Raw genomic sequence first — 17,103 nt, 5'->3', positions numbered from 1 at the left:
GTCAAAGGTCAAAGAAGTCAAAGGTCAAAATTCTGTGTAGAAGTTTTGAAGCCCTCACCTAGTGCCATCACATAAAGCAAACGGAATCGAAATCGCGTTAGAAATGGCGAAGGAGTAGCATTTTGTAGCCACTGTACAATACAGGTCAAAAATCAAGGTCAAAGGTCAAAGAAGTCAAAGGTCAAAATTCTGTGTAAAATTTTGAAGCCCTCACCTTGTGCCATCACATAAAGCAAACGGAATCGAAATCGGGTTAGAAATGACGAAGGAGTAGCATTTTGTAGCCAATGTACAATACAGGTCAAAAATCAAGGTCAAAGGTCAAAGAAGTCAAAGGTCAAAATTCTGTGTAGAAGTTTTGAAGCCCTCACCTAGTGCCATCACATAAAGCAAACGGAATCGAAATCTGGTTAGAAATGGCGAAGGAGTAGCATTTTGTAGCAAAATGTACAATATAGGTCAAAAATCAAGGTCAAAGGTCAAAGAAGGCAAAGGTCAAAATTCTTTGTAGAAGTTTTGAAGCCCTCACCTAGTGCCATCACATAAAGCAAACAGAATCGAAATCAGGTTAGAAATGGCGAAGGAGTAGCATTTTGTAGCAAAATGTACAATATAGGTCAAAAATCAAGGTCAAAGGTCAAAGGTCAAAATTCTGTGTAGAAGTTTTGAAGCCCTCACCTAGTGCCATCACATAAAGCAAACAGAATCGAAATCGGGTTAGAAATGGCGAAGGAGTAGCATTTTGTAGCAAAATGTACAATATAGGTAAAAAATCAAGGTCAAAAATCAAGGTCAAAGGTCAAAATTCTGTGTAGAAGTTTTGAAGCCCTCACCTAGTGCCATCACATAAAGCAAACGGAATCGAAATCGGGTTAGAAATGGCGAAGGAGTAGCATTTTGTAGCAAAATGTACAATATAGGTTAAAGGTCAAGGTCAAAGGTCACAACTGAAATTCTGTGTAGAAGTTTCAAAGCTCCCATGTAGTGCTATCATATAAAGCAAACAGAATCAAAATTGGCTCTTAAATGACAGAGAAGTAGCAAATTTAACATTTTGATCACACACGGACGCTCACACGCTACGACGCACGGACGGACGGACGCTACGACGGCTGGACGCACGGACACACACACGTAGTACGGAGCCCATTTCATAGTCCCCTGCTCGAACTCGTTCGGCGGGGACAAAAAAAGTATTCTGAGAGGAAAGAAACAGTATTTTGACCCAAAAAAAGTATTTTGTAAGAAATAACGAAGGCGAGGGAGTGAACCGACCGAGCCGGGGGGAGGGTGCACGCCCACTTTATGTCATTAAAAAAAAAAACAAAAACAGAAAAAAAAATGAAATGAAACTCGGAAGTGGCACCAGAAATATTGGTTGCGCCCCCCCCCCCCTTTATAGAATTCCTGGATTTGCCCCTGGTTTGGCACAATAATATTTACGAAAATGACAAGCATCTCCCACACACATGCGCAGCAGCAATGTTAACATCGCATTACCTATGTTCATTACTGTGCCATGAAAAAGCTTTCTTCATGCTAATTGTAATGGAAGTTTTCTTGCATACATTCCATCAGATTAATGAGCATATTCAAATATATTTACATAGAAATGTTATTCCAATGCTAAAGGGAACGCTCTCAGTAACGGTTACACTTTAATGCTTCTGCTGCAGCAGGCCCAAATATGGTCCACTGGGTAGTAACTCGCAGAGACGACAGGCCCATATACAGAGCTGCCAACCTTTGGAAGCACAAATTAGTACTCAGCAGCTCCAAAATTTGATTTTTCATCAGAATTAGTATTTTTTCAATCTCCCTCTTTTAGCTATTTTGAAATAAACTCGCTGACGTACGAGACCTACAGGATGTAAACATAACATTACGACACGTGCCAAAGTACCGAGCTGGTCATAAAGATTCCAAACTACGCAATGTTCAGCGTTGATTGAGTTCTTTCTCGCAATGAATGTGTTGCTAGTGCATGTATGTACACTTGTACCTCCAAAAACTTGCTGTGCTGGTTATGGACACTTCCACTACCTAGCAGGGGAGGGGGAATACTGTCATCTTCTCAAGAGAGCTTTTGTGTGAGCGAATGCAAAACTTTGTAGGGTGTTTCCAATTATTGTTTAGGCCAAAAAAAAAAATGGTTTGTTTGCCCTTCGCGATCGGCCGGAAATCACGGAAATTTCGGGTCGCGTTTTTTTTGTTTTTGTTTTTGTTTCTGCTCTTTCAAGTTTATTTTTTTCCACAAATTTCGATCTTCTACAAATTTGTGAAAGGTTTTAAACCCAAAATTATCCATTTTAAGCTAAAGAAAGAATGAAAAAAAAGTCAAAAATTTTTTTTTTTCATCTCATCGACCCGTCGTAATTGTGTTCGGGCCGTGCGGGGCCGCAGGCTACGTTTTATAGCATGCATTGCATGCTACCTACCTTTTTGGCTCACATGCGTGCACGCGCACGAAATCCAATCAATGCATGTATTAATGCACTTAGTACAGGGCTGCACGCTGGCACCGGTCCGACGGTCAAAGACCGGTAAAAGTCACTGTCGGACCGGTAACTTTTCAGGAAATCCACAAGTTACTGGTCCGACATGACCAGTAAAAAAAAAAAAAAAAATTGGCAGGGTCAGTAGAAAGAAAAAGAGCAGCCCCGATCAGGGAGAAACAGAATGCAAGATATTGCACTATTCAACAAGTCTTATGCAAGTTTTCATTAATGTCTACCGGTGCAATTTGTACAGTAAACATTAGTTTTGAGCACTAGCAGTCGACCAGTTATTCGCGCTAGCTTGCGCATTGGCGCTGCTCACGCACTGCCATGCCATGCAATACATGCAAAGCATGTACAGTGTAACTGCTTTTCGTTTGCTTGCGATCAGCAGTCATGCCAGACAAGAAGCATTGATAGAATTAGAAGCGCACGCATTTCTGGGTCATTTTACTCACGATCCGATCCCGGCTTCGCAGCAGTGTGGCAGTTGACATGTTAGAACTAATTTACTTGCGCCGATTTTTTGAAAAGTAAAAACATATTCGATATTCAGCGATACAGTAAATGGATCTGATTGCGTTCAGTTTCATCTCACACAGTCGTTTCACAAAGGAATATTTTCATTCGTTCAGAATGATCTCACGATGAAGATAGGCGCAAAAAGGATCAAGAAATCGGCCCTTCTGTGTACTTTTTAAGAACGCATGCACAAAATGTGAAGAGGTAATACTAGGGGGAAAAAAAATCAAGAAATCTTGATAAAAAACAAAAAAAAACCCAAAAAACAAACAACAACAACAACAACCTACCGACCCTCTTGGGTTTTGACAATTAAGGGCAAACAAACAAATTTTTTTTTTTTGGCCTTACAATAAAACATAGTCATATGTTGTTTTCAGGCAATTTCATTTCAGTCGATTTTAAACATTGTTTTCCCACAGTATTCCAGTTTCTTTTTCCCTGACTGGAATCGGAAAGTCTGATATCACGATGATCCCTAAATGCCGTGCTGTGTGTTGATGTGCCGATGTGCGAAACACGTGGCAAGATATGCATTGCACACAGACGCGGTTCCATTTACTCGGTTACCCGTACTTTAAAATATATTGCCCTTGCTGGTGATGGCTTGATTGGCGGGCCGAGGCACCGGGCGCGCAGGCTGGGATTGAGACTGCTGTCTAGGGTGTTTTCGTGCAGCAGTCGCGTAAGCAATGCGTGCCGATCGTGAATTTTATGCAAGGGAAAGACCATAATGACATGAAAGAAACGCAACTAAATGTTAGAGAAAGTGAGCAGTTAACAGACAAATATTTGCGACAAGACCCAAGCTAGACTAGGAAAGTGTGACGGTCATCTTTCTTCTGTAAATTGCCTTACAATTGAATGTACCTAACTGTCTCTACTTAGAGTTGATATTTTATCAACTGTAAAGTTATCATGGATTTTGAGCGGTTGAGAAAACTTATAATTGATTCGGGAAGAAGTTAGAGTTGATTTCAACTCTGGGTGTCTTGATAAAACAGACTTCAAGTGGATTTGGAAGTTGATCATAGATTAAGTGGACTTAGAGTTTATATGAGAGGTTAATCATAGATTATCTTGACTTAACGTTAAATTCATCTTTTGATAAAACGGGGCCCCGGTGATTCAGCGTCAGCTTCTGGACATCTATAAGGCACCATGGCTTATCTAGAAAAAAAAAAGTAAGTGTTAATTTAAGTTTAATTGTCCACAGAAGATTCCTGAATTAAAATAATGCCCTGTTTGTTTTATAATTAAACATGGCTATTTGTCTAATATCCAGACTAGATTTAATTTCAATTAATGAATGAACCACAAATAATGGATATAAATTTAGATGTTTTAGCGTGAGAACTTGCAAAAAAAATGTGTGGACTTTTAAGTATGTCGACCTCATACATGCCCACTTTCTTAGTCGATGACCTGCAAGTCCATATTGCCAAATTTTCAAATAAAAAATACAAAATCAGATGATGTTGATATAATTATTACCAACGAGAAAATGTACATCGTGACTGACCACATTATAAACCTGACTTAAATAGGTCTTATTTACTTACCCAGAGTTGCAAGTCCATATTGCCAAATTTTCAAATAAAAAATACAAAATCAGATGATGTTGATATAATTATTACCAACGAGAAAATGTACATTGTGACTGAATCGTGACTGACCACATTATAAACCTGACTTAAATAGGTCTTATTTACTTACCCAGAGTAGCCTCTTCAGTGTTGCCACTGCTCTACCAGGGACCCTGCCATTATTATTACTCTAGCATGGCCAGGTACCCATTTATACACCTGGGTTGAGAAGGAGATGGTGGGTAAAAACATCTTGTCCAAGGACGTAAGCACTGGGCGGGAATCAAACTCGGGTCCTCCGATCAGGAGTCGGGGAGTCAGTATATTGCACATTTTGCTACAAAATGCTACTTCCGGCGGGGACATATATTACGCACCGCGTAATTTCTACTTTTCCTTGTTTGTACCTTGAGTTACTACTTATACTAGTAGTACCTTATTTCTTTCTCTGCTTGAGAAGACTTGACTGTTTCCTGACTTTCCTCTGCATATAGATACGCTCCTTGGCTTTTTTTGTTCTCTATCCATTTCCATTGGAACTTATCTTTTATTCCACCGTCTATTTTCTTGATATCCGATCCTCTTTCCACATCCAAAACCAGGCAGACAGCAGTAAATCCAGTACTTTGAAAGTTTAATCCACAACAAAAGATCGACCGAACATGAATCACATCACCACACAATCACGGCTGTGCAATATGCAATCACTGCATATTGATACACGTATAAAGCGAGCGCGAGCCATCGTATCTCCACTGAACAAATTCTACACACGGTCCCTAGTTCACTATACACACACAAGTACGGACCACAGTTGCAGACATGTGCAGGCAAACGAAATAGACTTAATACCCAGTCGTTGTACTCTAATTGATAATAATACGCATTGAATCTACAATGTAAAATATGACAAGGTGTATACATTAACGTCTAACCGTGGTGAGTCTATTTTCGTAACATTTCGTTGTTGTTTTTTTGGTTTTGTTTTGTTTTTCCGGTTTTGAATAGTGTCCGACCGGAGATATGACAGAAAAAAAGGAAAATCCGGAACTTATGGTCGGAAAAACGTAAAAGCCAGAATTCCGGCTATAGGCGGAACTCTGGCATCCTTGTGTTACCAAGGCAACACAATTGTTCAACATTGACGAAAGATGAATTTCGCACATCTACATACTATTTTGGTCACATGTGCCAAATTTCAAGTCAAATGCTCATAAACTTTTTTTTTGTATGATTTTTTTTTTGTATGATTTTCATTAAAAAATGTTACCATGGCAATGAAATATGAAGTTTGCACATCTTCATGCTATAGCAATCGTATGTTCCAAGTTTCAAGTCAAATGCTGCATAACTGAGGGAGTTAGCTCAATCCACATATTTTGCATAATTTGAATAAAAGATGCTGCAACCATGGCAACAAATTCTGTCATTCTTACAGGGTTCCTTTAACGATAGGATTCATTTTGTAGTTTCATCCCTAATCTCAAGTAATCCATATTTAAACTAAAGTCATGATCATTATATAAAAAAATATTGGTCATCAGATGGACTCCATGGAGAGCCTAATTACACTTTTTGGCTTTTAAAGAGCCCCGTAAAGGGTTTCCAGAGAAAACGTGATGCCCTCGGAGGTCACCCATTGTGATGTCATTGGCCATAGCAGCGCTATCATTCAGGTCAGCTTCGCACTGCAAGAGAGTTATGTGTACATATTAAAGCTTAGTTGTGGCAAGAGAAATTGACTAAGGGTGTGTTTATGCTCAATTTGCGAAAGCAGAATCAACGTTTTGAAACACTGATTTAAAATGCTGATTCAAAATGCCGTTCATGGGAGCACTGTTAATGCTCACTTTCTTTGAGCTTGGAAAGAGCGTGTGCGATTGCTTCATTGACCTCTGCAGTGTCAGGTCAAAGTGGGGCGCGCACTTTTTCAGCAGTTCTGGCCTGAGTGTGTGCATTGTTCATGTTTCGACTGGCTACATGTTTTAATAGCATGTCTAAAATACAGTGTAATATTATTTCGATTATTTTACTAATAGACACGTATGGAATGTAGACAATAATAGGAAATTTGAGTAGGCCTATCTATTATATCGACATATTGTAGACAAACTCGGATTGTACTGTAGTGAGCTCTTCATGAATCAACGTGTCTGTGTACGTACAGTATACAAATGTACAGCGTGCCCGAGCTTAAAAGCACAACATACACCTGCAGAATGTACAGCTGCACAATGCGCCGAACAGTCACAGAAAGGTCGGCTGGCCTGGTGAACATATTGTCACATTGTCACGTGAACCGGAAAGGCAATGAGATGACATCATTTATACAGGTATATATGTGACTGTGCACCTCAAAACGAACATAAAGTCGCACACACTGATTTTGCGTGAGGACTGAAAATAAGTGAAATGGGTCAACCTAGCCGAACTTGACTTTTTCATATTTTCTGAAAAAGCGGGTCTTCTTTTACATAATGCTAAAATTTGGTATCATAAAGCAGGCAGGAAAGTGTGTTTTTTTAGCAGTTTATCTCGAACATTTTTGGTAAAATAGTGTAATTAGGTGTGTCTTTAGAATCCCTTTTTCATTTCTGAAAAACCTTGTCCACACTCTTCACTTTCAACTCTAATAACTTTTGAAAGGATAGTGCTACTGCTTTGAAAGTTGGCATTAATTATGGACAGAATGTGGTAATGAGGCGTGCTTAATTTCAGTTTAATCTGATAATCCCTTCATCGTTGTTACTCTGGTGGTTTACTTCCTGTTTTTTGTCCCATTCATCGCACAGCCAGCACGGTTTGGTAAAGATTAAGCGCTTGAATAGACACTGTACTTCAGAGCCTCTTTTCTCAGTTCACACTTTTCCTGAGTTTGTGCTTTCTTTCCAATGTTTAGATAGGTTAGGAGAGTCCATTTGATTTGAGTTATACATCATTTTAAAGCTTAAAGTCTGCTCTTTCAGAATATGATCTTAACTAAAAATTCATGCCTGGCGACTTTTTGTTTGTTTTGAGGTGCAGGGTCACATATGTGATTTTGCATTTATGCTCCCCCATGAAACATGATTAGTCAGAATCGCTGATCATAAACCAGCTTTTTGTGTGGTTTGAAACGATGTTTTGAAACGGTGTTCATATCAAAATGAGCAAGGATGCAACCACGTTTTGCACTAATCATGTTTCAAAATGCTGATTCCGGCCTGAAAAGAGGAAGCATAAACACAGTTTAAGATGCTGTTGATGGAGATGGAGATGGGCTTGAAGTTGAAAAGGTGAGACTGCATGGGGGTTATAATCAGTGAACGAGAACAAAACTGAGATATCTTAAGGTTTCCAACAGGCCAAGCCGCCAATCATCGACTGCAAAGACAGCCGCAAGCAGAGCAGGAATAGCTACATTTTGTGAACTGACAGAAATAAATGTCCTTTTCTACTTTATTTCGAGGATGCAATAATCAATGAAAGTCTAGCCTAAGCTGCATTATCTTGTAATGAGGAGAGCTAGGTCCAGGTCTAAGTGGTCTACATTCAGACTTTTAAATTTAAGGCAGTTGCAGTCATAGGGATCGTGAGGGAGCAGTGGATGGAGGCCCGGGGAACCCGGCGGTGGGTATACCACACTGTCTTGGGCAGGGGCTCAGGACTGCTACCCTTCATAGCACTATCCTGTGACAAGCATGTGGAGGGCAGCCAAGAGTGTGTAGGCTCCTCGGATGCCAAGGCCAGGAAAAGGGTTGAACACATCGCGGGCTTTGGCACTGGCTCAGCTAGTAAGCTATCAGCCCCAGGAGAGTATCCGTGGCAGGCATCTGAAGGGAGCACGATCCCGGTACATGGGGTAACACTCGCAGTGCACACGACCCCCTCCCCCGATGAAAAAAGAAAAAATTAAAGAACTAAGTATATTGACCATAAAAATAGGGGATAGGATAAATGGGGAGGTGCTGGGGCTTTGCGCACCCAGGGGGACCCCAACTGATATGAAAAAATGGAAAAAAACTGACAATTTCAAAGTGTGGAGGCCACAGGCCAAAATGCTTGAACCACCCAGCAGGATAAGAGAGCCAAGGACATGTCTTAACTCTCAGAGTAAAAGAGGATGATTTATGGACGTACTTGCTTACTTGCTCTCGGAATTGCGCTTAGCCAATAAAATAGCATACTTTGAGAGACGGGTGGCCAGTTGTATTCAATGGAGATCACAATCATCAAAGGAACAATCCAAAACTGATTGTCCAACATTCTTAACAAAAGAGCAAAAGACTTTTGACAACATAATCCTGCAAAAAACAACACATCATCTCAACCCAATGGAAAAATTATGATTCTAAACTTACCATTAAGGGTACGTTTCTCAACTCCCATTCTGGTGCTGGTTATGTAATCACACCCTTGGAGCTGGCACACCACTGGGTCAAGTCCATGAGTGATAGTCAGACTGGACACAATGTGTGGGGCACTTGCTAGCTCCCTAGAATCCACCAGAATGACTGGCAGAGGAACGTCATCAGTTGATGCCTGCAGGAGCAAATGTGATAGCACTTAATAGGCATGTTAAGTGACTGCAAATAATGTGGCTACACAGCCATATGAGAATCAGCAAATATGATTATTTTCTACTTCTGATATTTTCCTCTATGTAATCATTCAATGAATATCATATTTACTAATTCGGGTAGCCATTACATCTGTTGGTGTTTATGCATCTCTCCTCACCCCATGTATTTTAGTGTTTGTGACGCAGATTACTTATGACACTTCTTTTTTCCTTATTCACTGTCTGCACCTTGACATCTTGTATTTATCCAATGCATCCTAACGAACACAGTTTCATTATTCACTGCGCATTCCAGTCATTACCAACTGCTGGGTCATTATCACATGTGAACGCTGTGTGCCATGTATATATGCTTACTGACTTAATGTTGTTCTTCAAACTTGTTTCCAAGAGACGTATGGTAATCTCAGCCATGAACATGTCTTTCCGGTAAACAAGTCATTATTCAACCTGTGTTTGTCTACCTCTAATAATGGATGAGCCTATATGAATGCAATCTTTCCTTTTATCATATCAAACGAAATAAATGATTATCAGCCAGCTGACATGAGTTCCCTTCTAAATTCTTATGATCGTGAAGAAGGTGACAACTAACAATGTCTCTGCTTGGAATGCACTTTCTCACTACAACCTGAAAAAAAAAATTAATTTATCTCATTTACACATTAACAAACTCTTTTGTTTCACATTTCAACATTAGAAACCTCAATAAAAATTTTGAACAAGTAGTATCATTCCTCAATGAATTACAAATTGAACACAACATTGTCGGTCTCAGTAAGGCTCAAGGAAACGTCACCTTCTTCTCTATTTAGCATTTACCCCTTTTATACTGCCCACAACTTTTAGCTCGCTTCTGAAGCGAGCTAACTTTAGCTCGGGCCAAGTCGTTTTATATAGCCATTCTCGACCACCCAAGGTTACGTGCGAGACCAGACCTATCGCCCCACCCCAACTCCCAATCAGCCTGCTGTCCTTTTCACCAGCGTGAAAATTCAGTGACAATTTTCATGCTTACTTTTACGAGTACAAATTCAGTTCCGCTGTTATACATTACTCTCGAAATTCAACCAGTCATTGGCATCCTATAGTGTACGCACTGCACCGGTCTACTATTTTGTTTTTCAACATTTTATCATGCCCTTTGCTAGTTCAAAGAGTTCACTGGGAGTTTTACCGAACAGCGAACAGTGACAGCAGTGTATAAAATACTATCAGTGCATGCGATGCATAATACACAGCATGCCGGTGGCAACAGTACAGCAGTAAATGTAATACCTATTGGCAACCCGGAAGCACTGTCAGGGCTCGACCTTAGCGGGAGCCCGGGGACCATTGGCTCCCCAGAATCGCTACGGGCTCCCCAGAAATGTATGAAAAAAGCCCGGCTGGCTCCTTAAGTTTTTTTGCCGTATAGCCTCACGTTTCAAGACAGAATCATAGTTTATGTACACAATCACACTATTGACGAGCGCGAGCGGCCCCGGCGCGCGCAGCGAGCCCTGACGCTCGAAGTTATTATCCCTGCAATTGCAATATAGACTACACACTGAACATACAGTATTTCATTCTCCAGCCGGCCGGCCCACGTTGCCCGCATGTGTGTGTGTCTGTGTGTACCCGACGTGTGTGTGTTCCTATCTTCTATTATAGAATACTAGTAGTAGTGTGCGCACATGCAATTCGCTGCTTGCGTACTGTGTACGCCGAATGGAACTTCGCGCGCCTGAATCCCTGTCGCCTACGGACCGTGGCCGGATGTTTACATCGATCGCCGTGGTATCCCCATGTGTGGCCGGCTGGCTGGGGAGCGCGAGTATAGTAGCTTAGCTATCACACACTGTAGCCAGCTGCCACTATAAAACAGTACCCTATTTCGTTTTGAGTCGGGGTAGAAGCACTCCGTTGTGCAATGTCTGCTTCTTTTTCTCTACTTCTTCCGCTTTTCCCTTGCCTCCCAAGTACGAAATGATTTTTAGAATGTTGTGTGTGTGTTTTGTAACGTTATTGCATCATTTTTCTGCAAAGGAAGAGGTGAGTTTCTGTTCGTGTATTACTATTGATGAGCACTGCAGTAAATGTGCAGGTGAAAAGCGTTCGAACTTTCTTTCCCGAGTATCGTGGAAACTCGATGTATTTCTAGGCCTATGAAAGGAGATCTCATACAACAGAATACTTAATTATAACAAACTATTTTCCGGTCAAAATGAATTAATTTCCTTTGTTTTGTATCGTTTATTGACGATCCCAAGGATCTCGTCGCAATACAGAGTTTCCAATGTGTATTAATTTTCGCGTAGCTTTCGGTGCTGCAAACTTTTGCTAGGGCCTAATCCTACTACTAAACTTATCGTTCTATTTCTGTCGTTTCTCACACCTCGTTTGGTACGATTTCTTCCATTTTATATCACTTTATCCGTTCCCTTTATACTTTGAAATATTTAAACAATTCTTTCGAGTGTCTCGCACTGTTATTTTCGTAACAGCGATTTCTCCGCTTTGCTGCAATACTTTTTCGAATCGAAGCGACGTGTGTTGTCTTTTCTAAATATTTGCAGGGGCGGATCCAGGGAGGACCACAACCGGCGCACGCCCCCCCTTTATTTTTTGTTGAAACAAAAGAAATAAAAAGAAAAAAATGGGGGGAGGGGTGCGTGCGCCCCCCCTTTATTTTTGTAAACACGCCCCCTCTTTACGAAATTCCTGGATCCGCCCCTGTATTTGTGTTGTTGGGAGGTGTTGATACTTTGTATTTGTTATTTATTTTCCTCGGTTTTTATCTCGAGGGACTGTGCGTGTTTCTTAATGTTGATAGGAAAAGGCTAAAATGATCTGAGTGATGTCTGATGGTGATGATGAAAACCACGCTGGTATAAAAAGACGGCTTACTGCAAATGCTGAGCGTACGTGCCGTTCGTTTTATTTCACTTTCCCTCTTATTCTTCTTCCCCCTTACTCTTCTTTCCCCTCCAAAGAATGATAAAAAAAAAGAAATTACATACACCTCACAACAAAAAGATCCACGATCTACCAACCTTCGTAAAGTTAAATCTAAATGTTCAATATCAGCACAGAATAAGGAGAAAGCATGTCACGAATTACAATAAATTAGAGCGAAGAGATTGTGAAATACTGAATACGTGCGCGCAGTCTCTTCGGCTCGAAGAAACTTGACACCCACCCCTCTCCCCTTGTGGAAATTTCCACAAAAGCAGGTGCCACACCCAGGTGCGTGCCAGACGAAAGAATGCGCGCACTGCAATAAACAGCGTGTAAATATCCTGAAAATATCGATCTCGAGAAGAACCAGCTCAGTTGAATTAAAGGAATCATTGCAAAGATACCGTGATTCTACAATTTTATAGCCTTTCTTTTGGCGCATAGCAGGAAACATCAGTCGAATATGGTGTACTTAATCGAATATCTTATGTTCCCTGAACAATAAAAAAGGATCGATTAATCAGTCAATTAAAAAGGCAATCACAGAAATACTTAAAAGGTCTCGTATGCCCAGACAAATTCACTATGAAGTAGGTCCAATGAGATGCAGTCATCGCATGGTTAGACAGCAAAATCATGACAATTAATTTCAGTTCATGCTCATCATAACTGCTTATTACTTTTCAAAGTTTTGGCTATCAACATTCGTTCGTAGGTGTTTTTTTGTTTTTTTTTTTGTTTTGTATGTTTTTCCTCGTGAAAGATGTAATGACTTCTTCGTATCGAATGTAAACTGCATGTTAAATACCGTAAACAAGCCATCAGCTCAGCTACTATGGCACATTCGATCCATCGAACTTGCAGTAACCTCTTAATAGGCAGGAGCACATGGCGCATTCCTTTAAACTTGAAAGTGGGGTACAACCACGTGTTTGCACATTGGCGCAACCACACACAGCGCGGCATTTTGCGATCATCGTTATAGCAGACTTTCCGATTCCAGTCAGGGTAAAAGAAATTGGAATACCGGTACTTTCGGAAAATACTGATGTTTAAAATCCAGTAAAATTAAAAAGCCTGAAAACAGCGCATGATTATGTTTTATAGTAAACAATAGTTGGAAACACCGAACAGAGTTTTGCATTCACTCACACAGAAGCTTTCTTGAGAAGATGAAAGCATCCCCCTTCCCTGCTAGATAGTGGAAGCTTCCATAACCAGCCCAGCAAGTTTCTGGAGGTACATACATGCACTTGTAGTCTTGTACACATGCATTGAGAGAAAGCAATCAATCAACGCTGAACATTGCGTAGTTTGGATTCTTTATCGTGCTAGTGACCAGCTCGATACTTCGGTATGTGTCGTAATGTTGTAGGCCTTATAAGTCGACAAGTTTAATTCAAAATGGCAAAAAAGAGGGAGATGGAAAAAATACAGATTCTGGTGGAAAATACGGATTTTGGAGCTGCTGAGTATACGGATTTGTGCTTCCAAAGGTTGGCAGCTCTGCTGATCAATCAACATGTGGCGTTACATAATTGTTTCTAACCCACACCTTGCAGCTAAAAAAAAGAAGAACCGATAAAGAAAGACAATAATTATGAACAGACCAGGGTAAGAAATTACACAAGGGAATGGGAGAGGGACCACACAAAACACCTACACACACACACGCAGGTGCACGGCAGGCTCAGGCACACACACACACACACACACACACACACACTGTGACTGTGCTAAAACCCGTTAGATACTAAGAACCAGGTATCTCCGGCTTGTGTCTGGAGAAATGCATGTTATATCTAAACGAAATCTTCTCCACCAGGTTAATACATGTACATGTAATAGACCTCTACTGCTGATTGTGACTGAGGGAAACGTAGCTCTCTAAAACTCAATTTGGCTCCCTAAAAAGGTCCCTGAGGAGCCCGGCTGGCTTCCTAGAAAAAAAGTTAAGGTCGAGCCCTGACTGTACACGATTTCCGGTCACGGGTCAGTGGACTTAGCCCGAGCTAAACTCGCGTACCTTTAATACTGAAGTTAGCTCGGACCTGAAGCTGACCTGATCCACCCCCCTAGAGCGGACTAACTTCAGCTCGGACTATTTTTCGACCTTTTATACTGAGAGTTAGCTTAGCCCTGCTTCAGGTCCGCACCTGAAGCGAGCTAACTCCCAGTATGAAAGGGGTAATTGATGGTTTTGAATTAGTTACCAACAACAGGACTATTAAAAGAGGTGGTGGTGTAGGCTTCTATATGTCCTACAAAATTTAAACTACACATTGTTACATGTATTCTGTATTATGTTATAATATTATGTTAATTCACAGACCTCGACACTCCAATTCTAGTGAATTTATTGAGCTATTTCAGTCTTCTCTCTGATGATTACTAATTGATAATGTTGTGATATGCGCCGCGCGGGTTCTTTTTCACTTTTCTTTTTCTCTTCTAATCTCAGTTTACCGAGTCCTCACGCATATCAAAAACAAAATGGGAGATTCAACTTGTGTATATACTCGTTGCTTTTATTGCAGCACAAGTTTCCAACATACAGGTAGATATTCTACAACACCAACATTGTGAACAAGATTCATCTGGGCTGAGAGCTACAATATGTATCTATCCCATGTCTGTCCTCTCCGAACTCCAGGTTCAGACTCTCCTTTCCTCTAAGAAAGCTAGCCCACAACAACTCTAAACAAAAGATACTCCAGACAAAGTTCATTCCCCTAGAGTTAATCCCGCTATGTACAGACCCAATTACATTCAGGGTGGCCATTCAATTTCAAACAATACAACCCCCAACTTGTGCACATAAAAACGTTCATGGCCCCAAGATACAAAAGAGTTGTAGATCCTTCTAAACACATCTATATAAAAAAGCTACTTAATTCCTCTGGGAACACAACTTTATTGCCTACCCTGACAAATCCAAGAAACCGTACAAACCCATGAGTCAACTTCACTAACAATACAGGCACATAATTAAAAGCTACACTAACTTTGTAATATCCTTGCACAGGAAGTTTACACACTCTAGTCTATTTGCAACCTGAACTCTGCTGCTATCATCCACAAAATTGTGATTTACTACAATAATAAGACATGCTTCATTATGGGTGATTTCAATATAGATCTTCAAGAATGTAATGATACTTCAATATGTCAAGATTGTAAGTTGTCAAAACCCTTCATTCCTCTTCTCAGGAACCCTACTCGAATATCTGATGTTACGCCTACTCTTATTGATAATATATTTGTTAATTATTTATCTCTTGATGTAACTTATGGTATTGTTGTTTCTGATCTCACTGATCATTTCCTAATACAGTATTCATCGCATAATCGGGACAGGTTGGGAGTAGCAAACACGGCCCCTTTAAGCGGGGTGCCCGATTTCGCGATGAGCCCGATTTCGCGATGAGCACTCACCATACACTAACGGCATACGACATGTACATGTAGTGCACACACACACACGCATACTGACGTACTGTACATGTACATGAATACACAACCACGCTACCCCTCGGTGCGACCCTCTAGCTCTCCCTGCATTCTCGCAATGATGTAGAGTAATCGCAACCGGGTTCTTCTTCTGTCACCTCTCTCCGAACACAAAATATGTGGATTAAAAGCTAGCACTTTCTTAAACAATCGTAGAATTCTTGAACACGTAGGGCGTTCCGTATAAATATATATCCACAACCATGGGAAATGATTACCCCGAACTGATGTGGGAACGTCAATGAAAAGTCTTTCAATCATTCAATCATCACGGCTTGATTGTTTACTTGCCGCGATCACTGCACTGTACATGTGTTGTCATATATGTAGCGATCTAGCTCGCCATACACATGTACAGAAAAGCGAAGGCGGGCAGCGAGCTGAAATGTACGTGTACTGGATGGACGGAGGTCAAAACACACCAGTCCGAAGCTTGCTCTGTAAGTTCGATGTAAACGACAACTGAAAGGGAATCTCTGAAATATTGTTGTGGTATTTTGGTAGATCTTTTGTGTAAAATATCAACAAAATCAAAGATCGCTTCAAGAAAAATTGTCCCGTTTATCAGAGGTCCCCGCCCGATTATCCAGTGAAAATAACGTGCATTGGAAATGTTTCTGGGAAGCGTATGTCATTTAAGCGAGGTTCCCGATTATCAGATGCCCGATTATGCGATGAATACTGTATATGCGCTGGTAACGCAGTTTTCTACTAGGAAAATACCAACCCTCAACTCGGGTTTTCGTGACTTGTCCGAATGTATCCCTTGATAGACTTAGGGAGGGATAGAGGTCAGTTGATTGGTTCCCTCTTTATAATCAAAGAAATGTCAATTTGTCCTTTGATGTTTCTATGAACATCCTTATAACTAATCATAATGTTTATATACCCTTGTCAACATGATCCATATTGAATTACAAGAAAGTACCAAGACCATGGATCTCAAAGTCCCTTCTTGTATATGTAGGTCTCTCAATAGGAAGAATGAACTGTTTTGCAAATACAGAAAATCTACAAATGATGTGACGAAATCCCATTACATTTGTTAAAGGTAGGGAATCCCATTTGCATGCCTTAAATGAAGAGTTGTATAAATACAGTGGTATGTTGAAGAGAGTATCATTTTAGAAACTCCCATAAAGTATTGAAAGTGGAAGGTAACATTTAGTACATTTTTATTGACCGTTAGATTTTGAAGTGAATTTTTTTCGGGGCTCACCGTAAATTCCAGTACATTACTAGGCTACCTTTGCAGACCCATGCACTGCATGTGTGTCCATCATGTATATTTTGTGAAGAAAGTTCATCAAAACTTACAAACATTTCTATATACATTCTTGCCACACACTCTATATGTTATTACATCAGCTCTTATACTTTAAGATTTGTTTATAGATAAAAAAAAATACAAAAGGCTGCAACAAAAAGGCTTAAGTGTGGCTAACACACAGAACTACTGAGTAATTGAGTTTTGTGCATTATTCAA

General features: G+C 40.4%; 1 protein-coding gene across 3 annotated transcripts in view; it reads right to left on the bottom strand.

Moving 5' to 3' along the window:
- The window catches only part of LOC140235642 (Fanconi anemia group M protein homolog), a 387,390-nt gene that overhangs the window by 91,410 nt on the left and 278,877 nt on the right, over positions 1-17,103 (bottom strand). For all 3 annotated transcript variants that reach the window (XM_072315655.1, XM_072315669.1, XM_072315661.1), the window contains exon 19: positions 8,947-9,127. In XM_072315655.1, coding sequence (XP_072171756.1) covers positions 8,947-9,127 — 181 coding nt within the window. The remainder of the gene's footprint in view (positions 1-8,946; positions 9,128-17,103) is intronic.

This window comes from Diadema setosum, chromosome 1, assembly GCF_964275005.1.
Source record: "Diadema setosum chromosome 1, eeDiaSeto1, whole genome shotgun sequence".
Lineage (NCBI taxonomy): Eukaryota > Metazoa > Echinodermata > Echinoidea > Diadematoida > Diadematidae > Diadema > Diadema setosum.
Note: the sequence above shows the minus strand (reverse complement) of the source record. Positions and strands in the feature narration are given on the sequence as shown.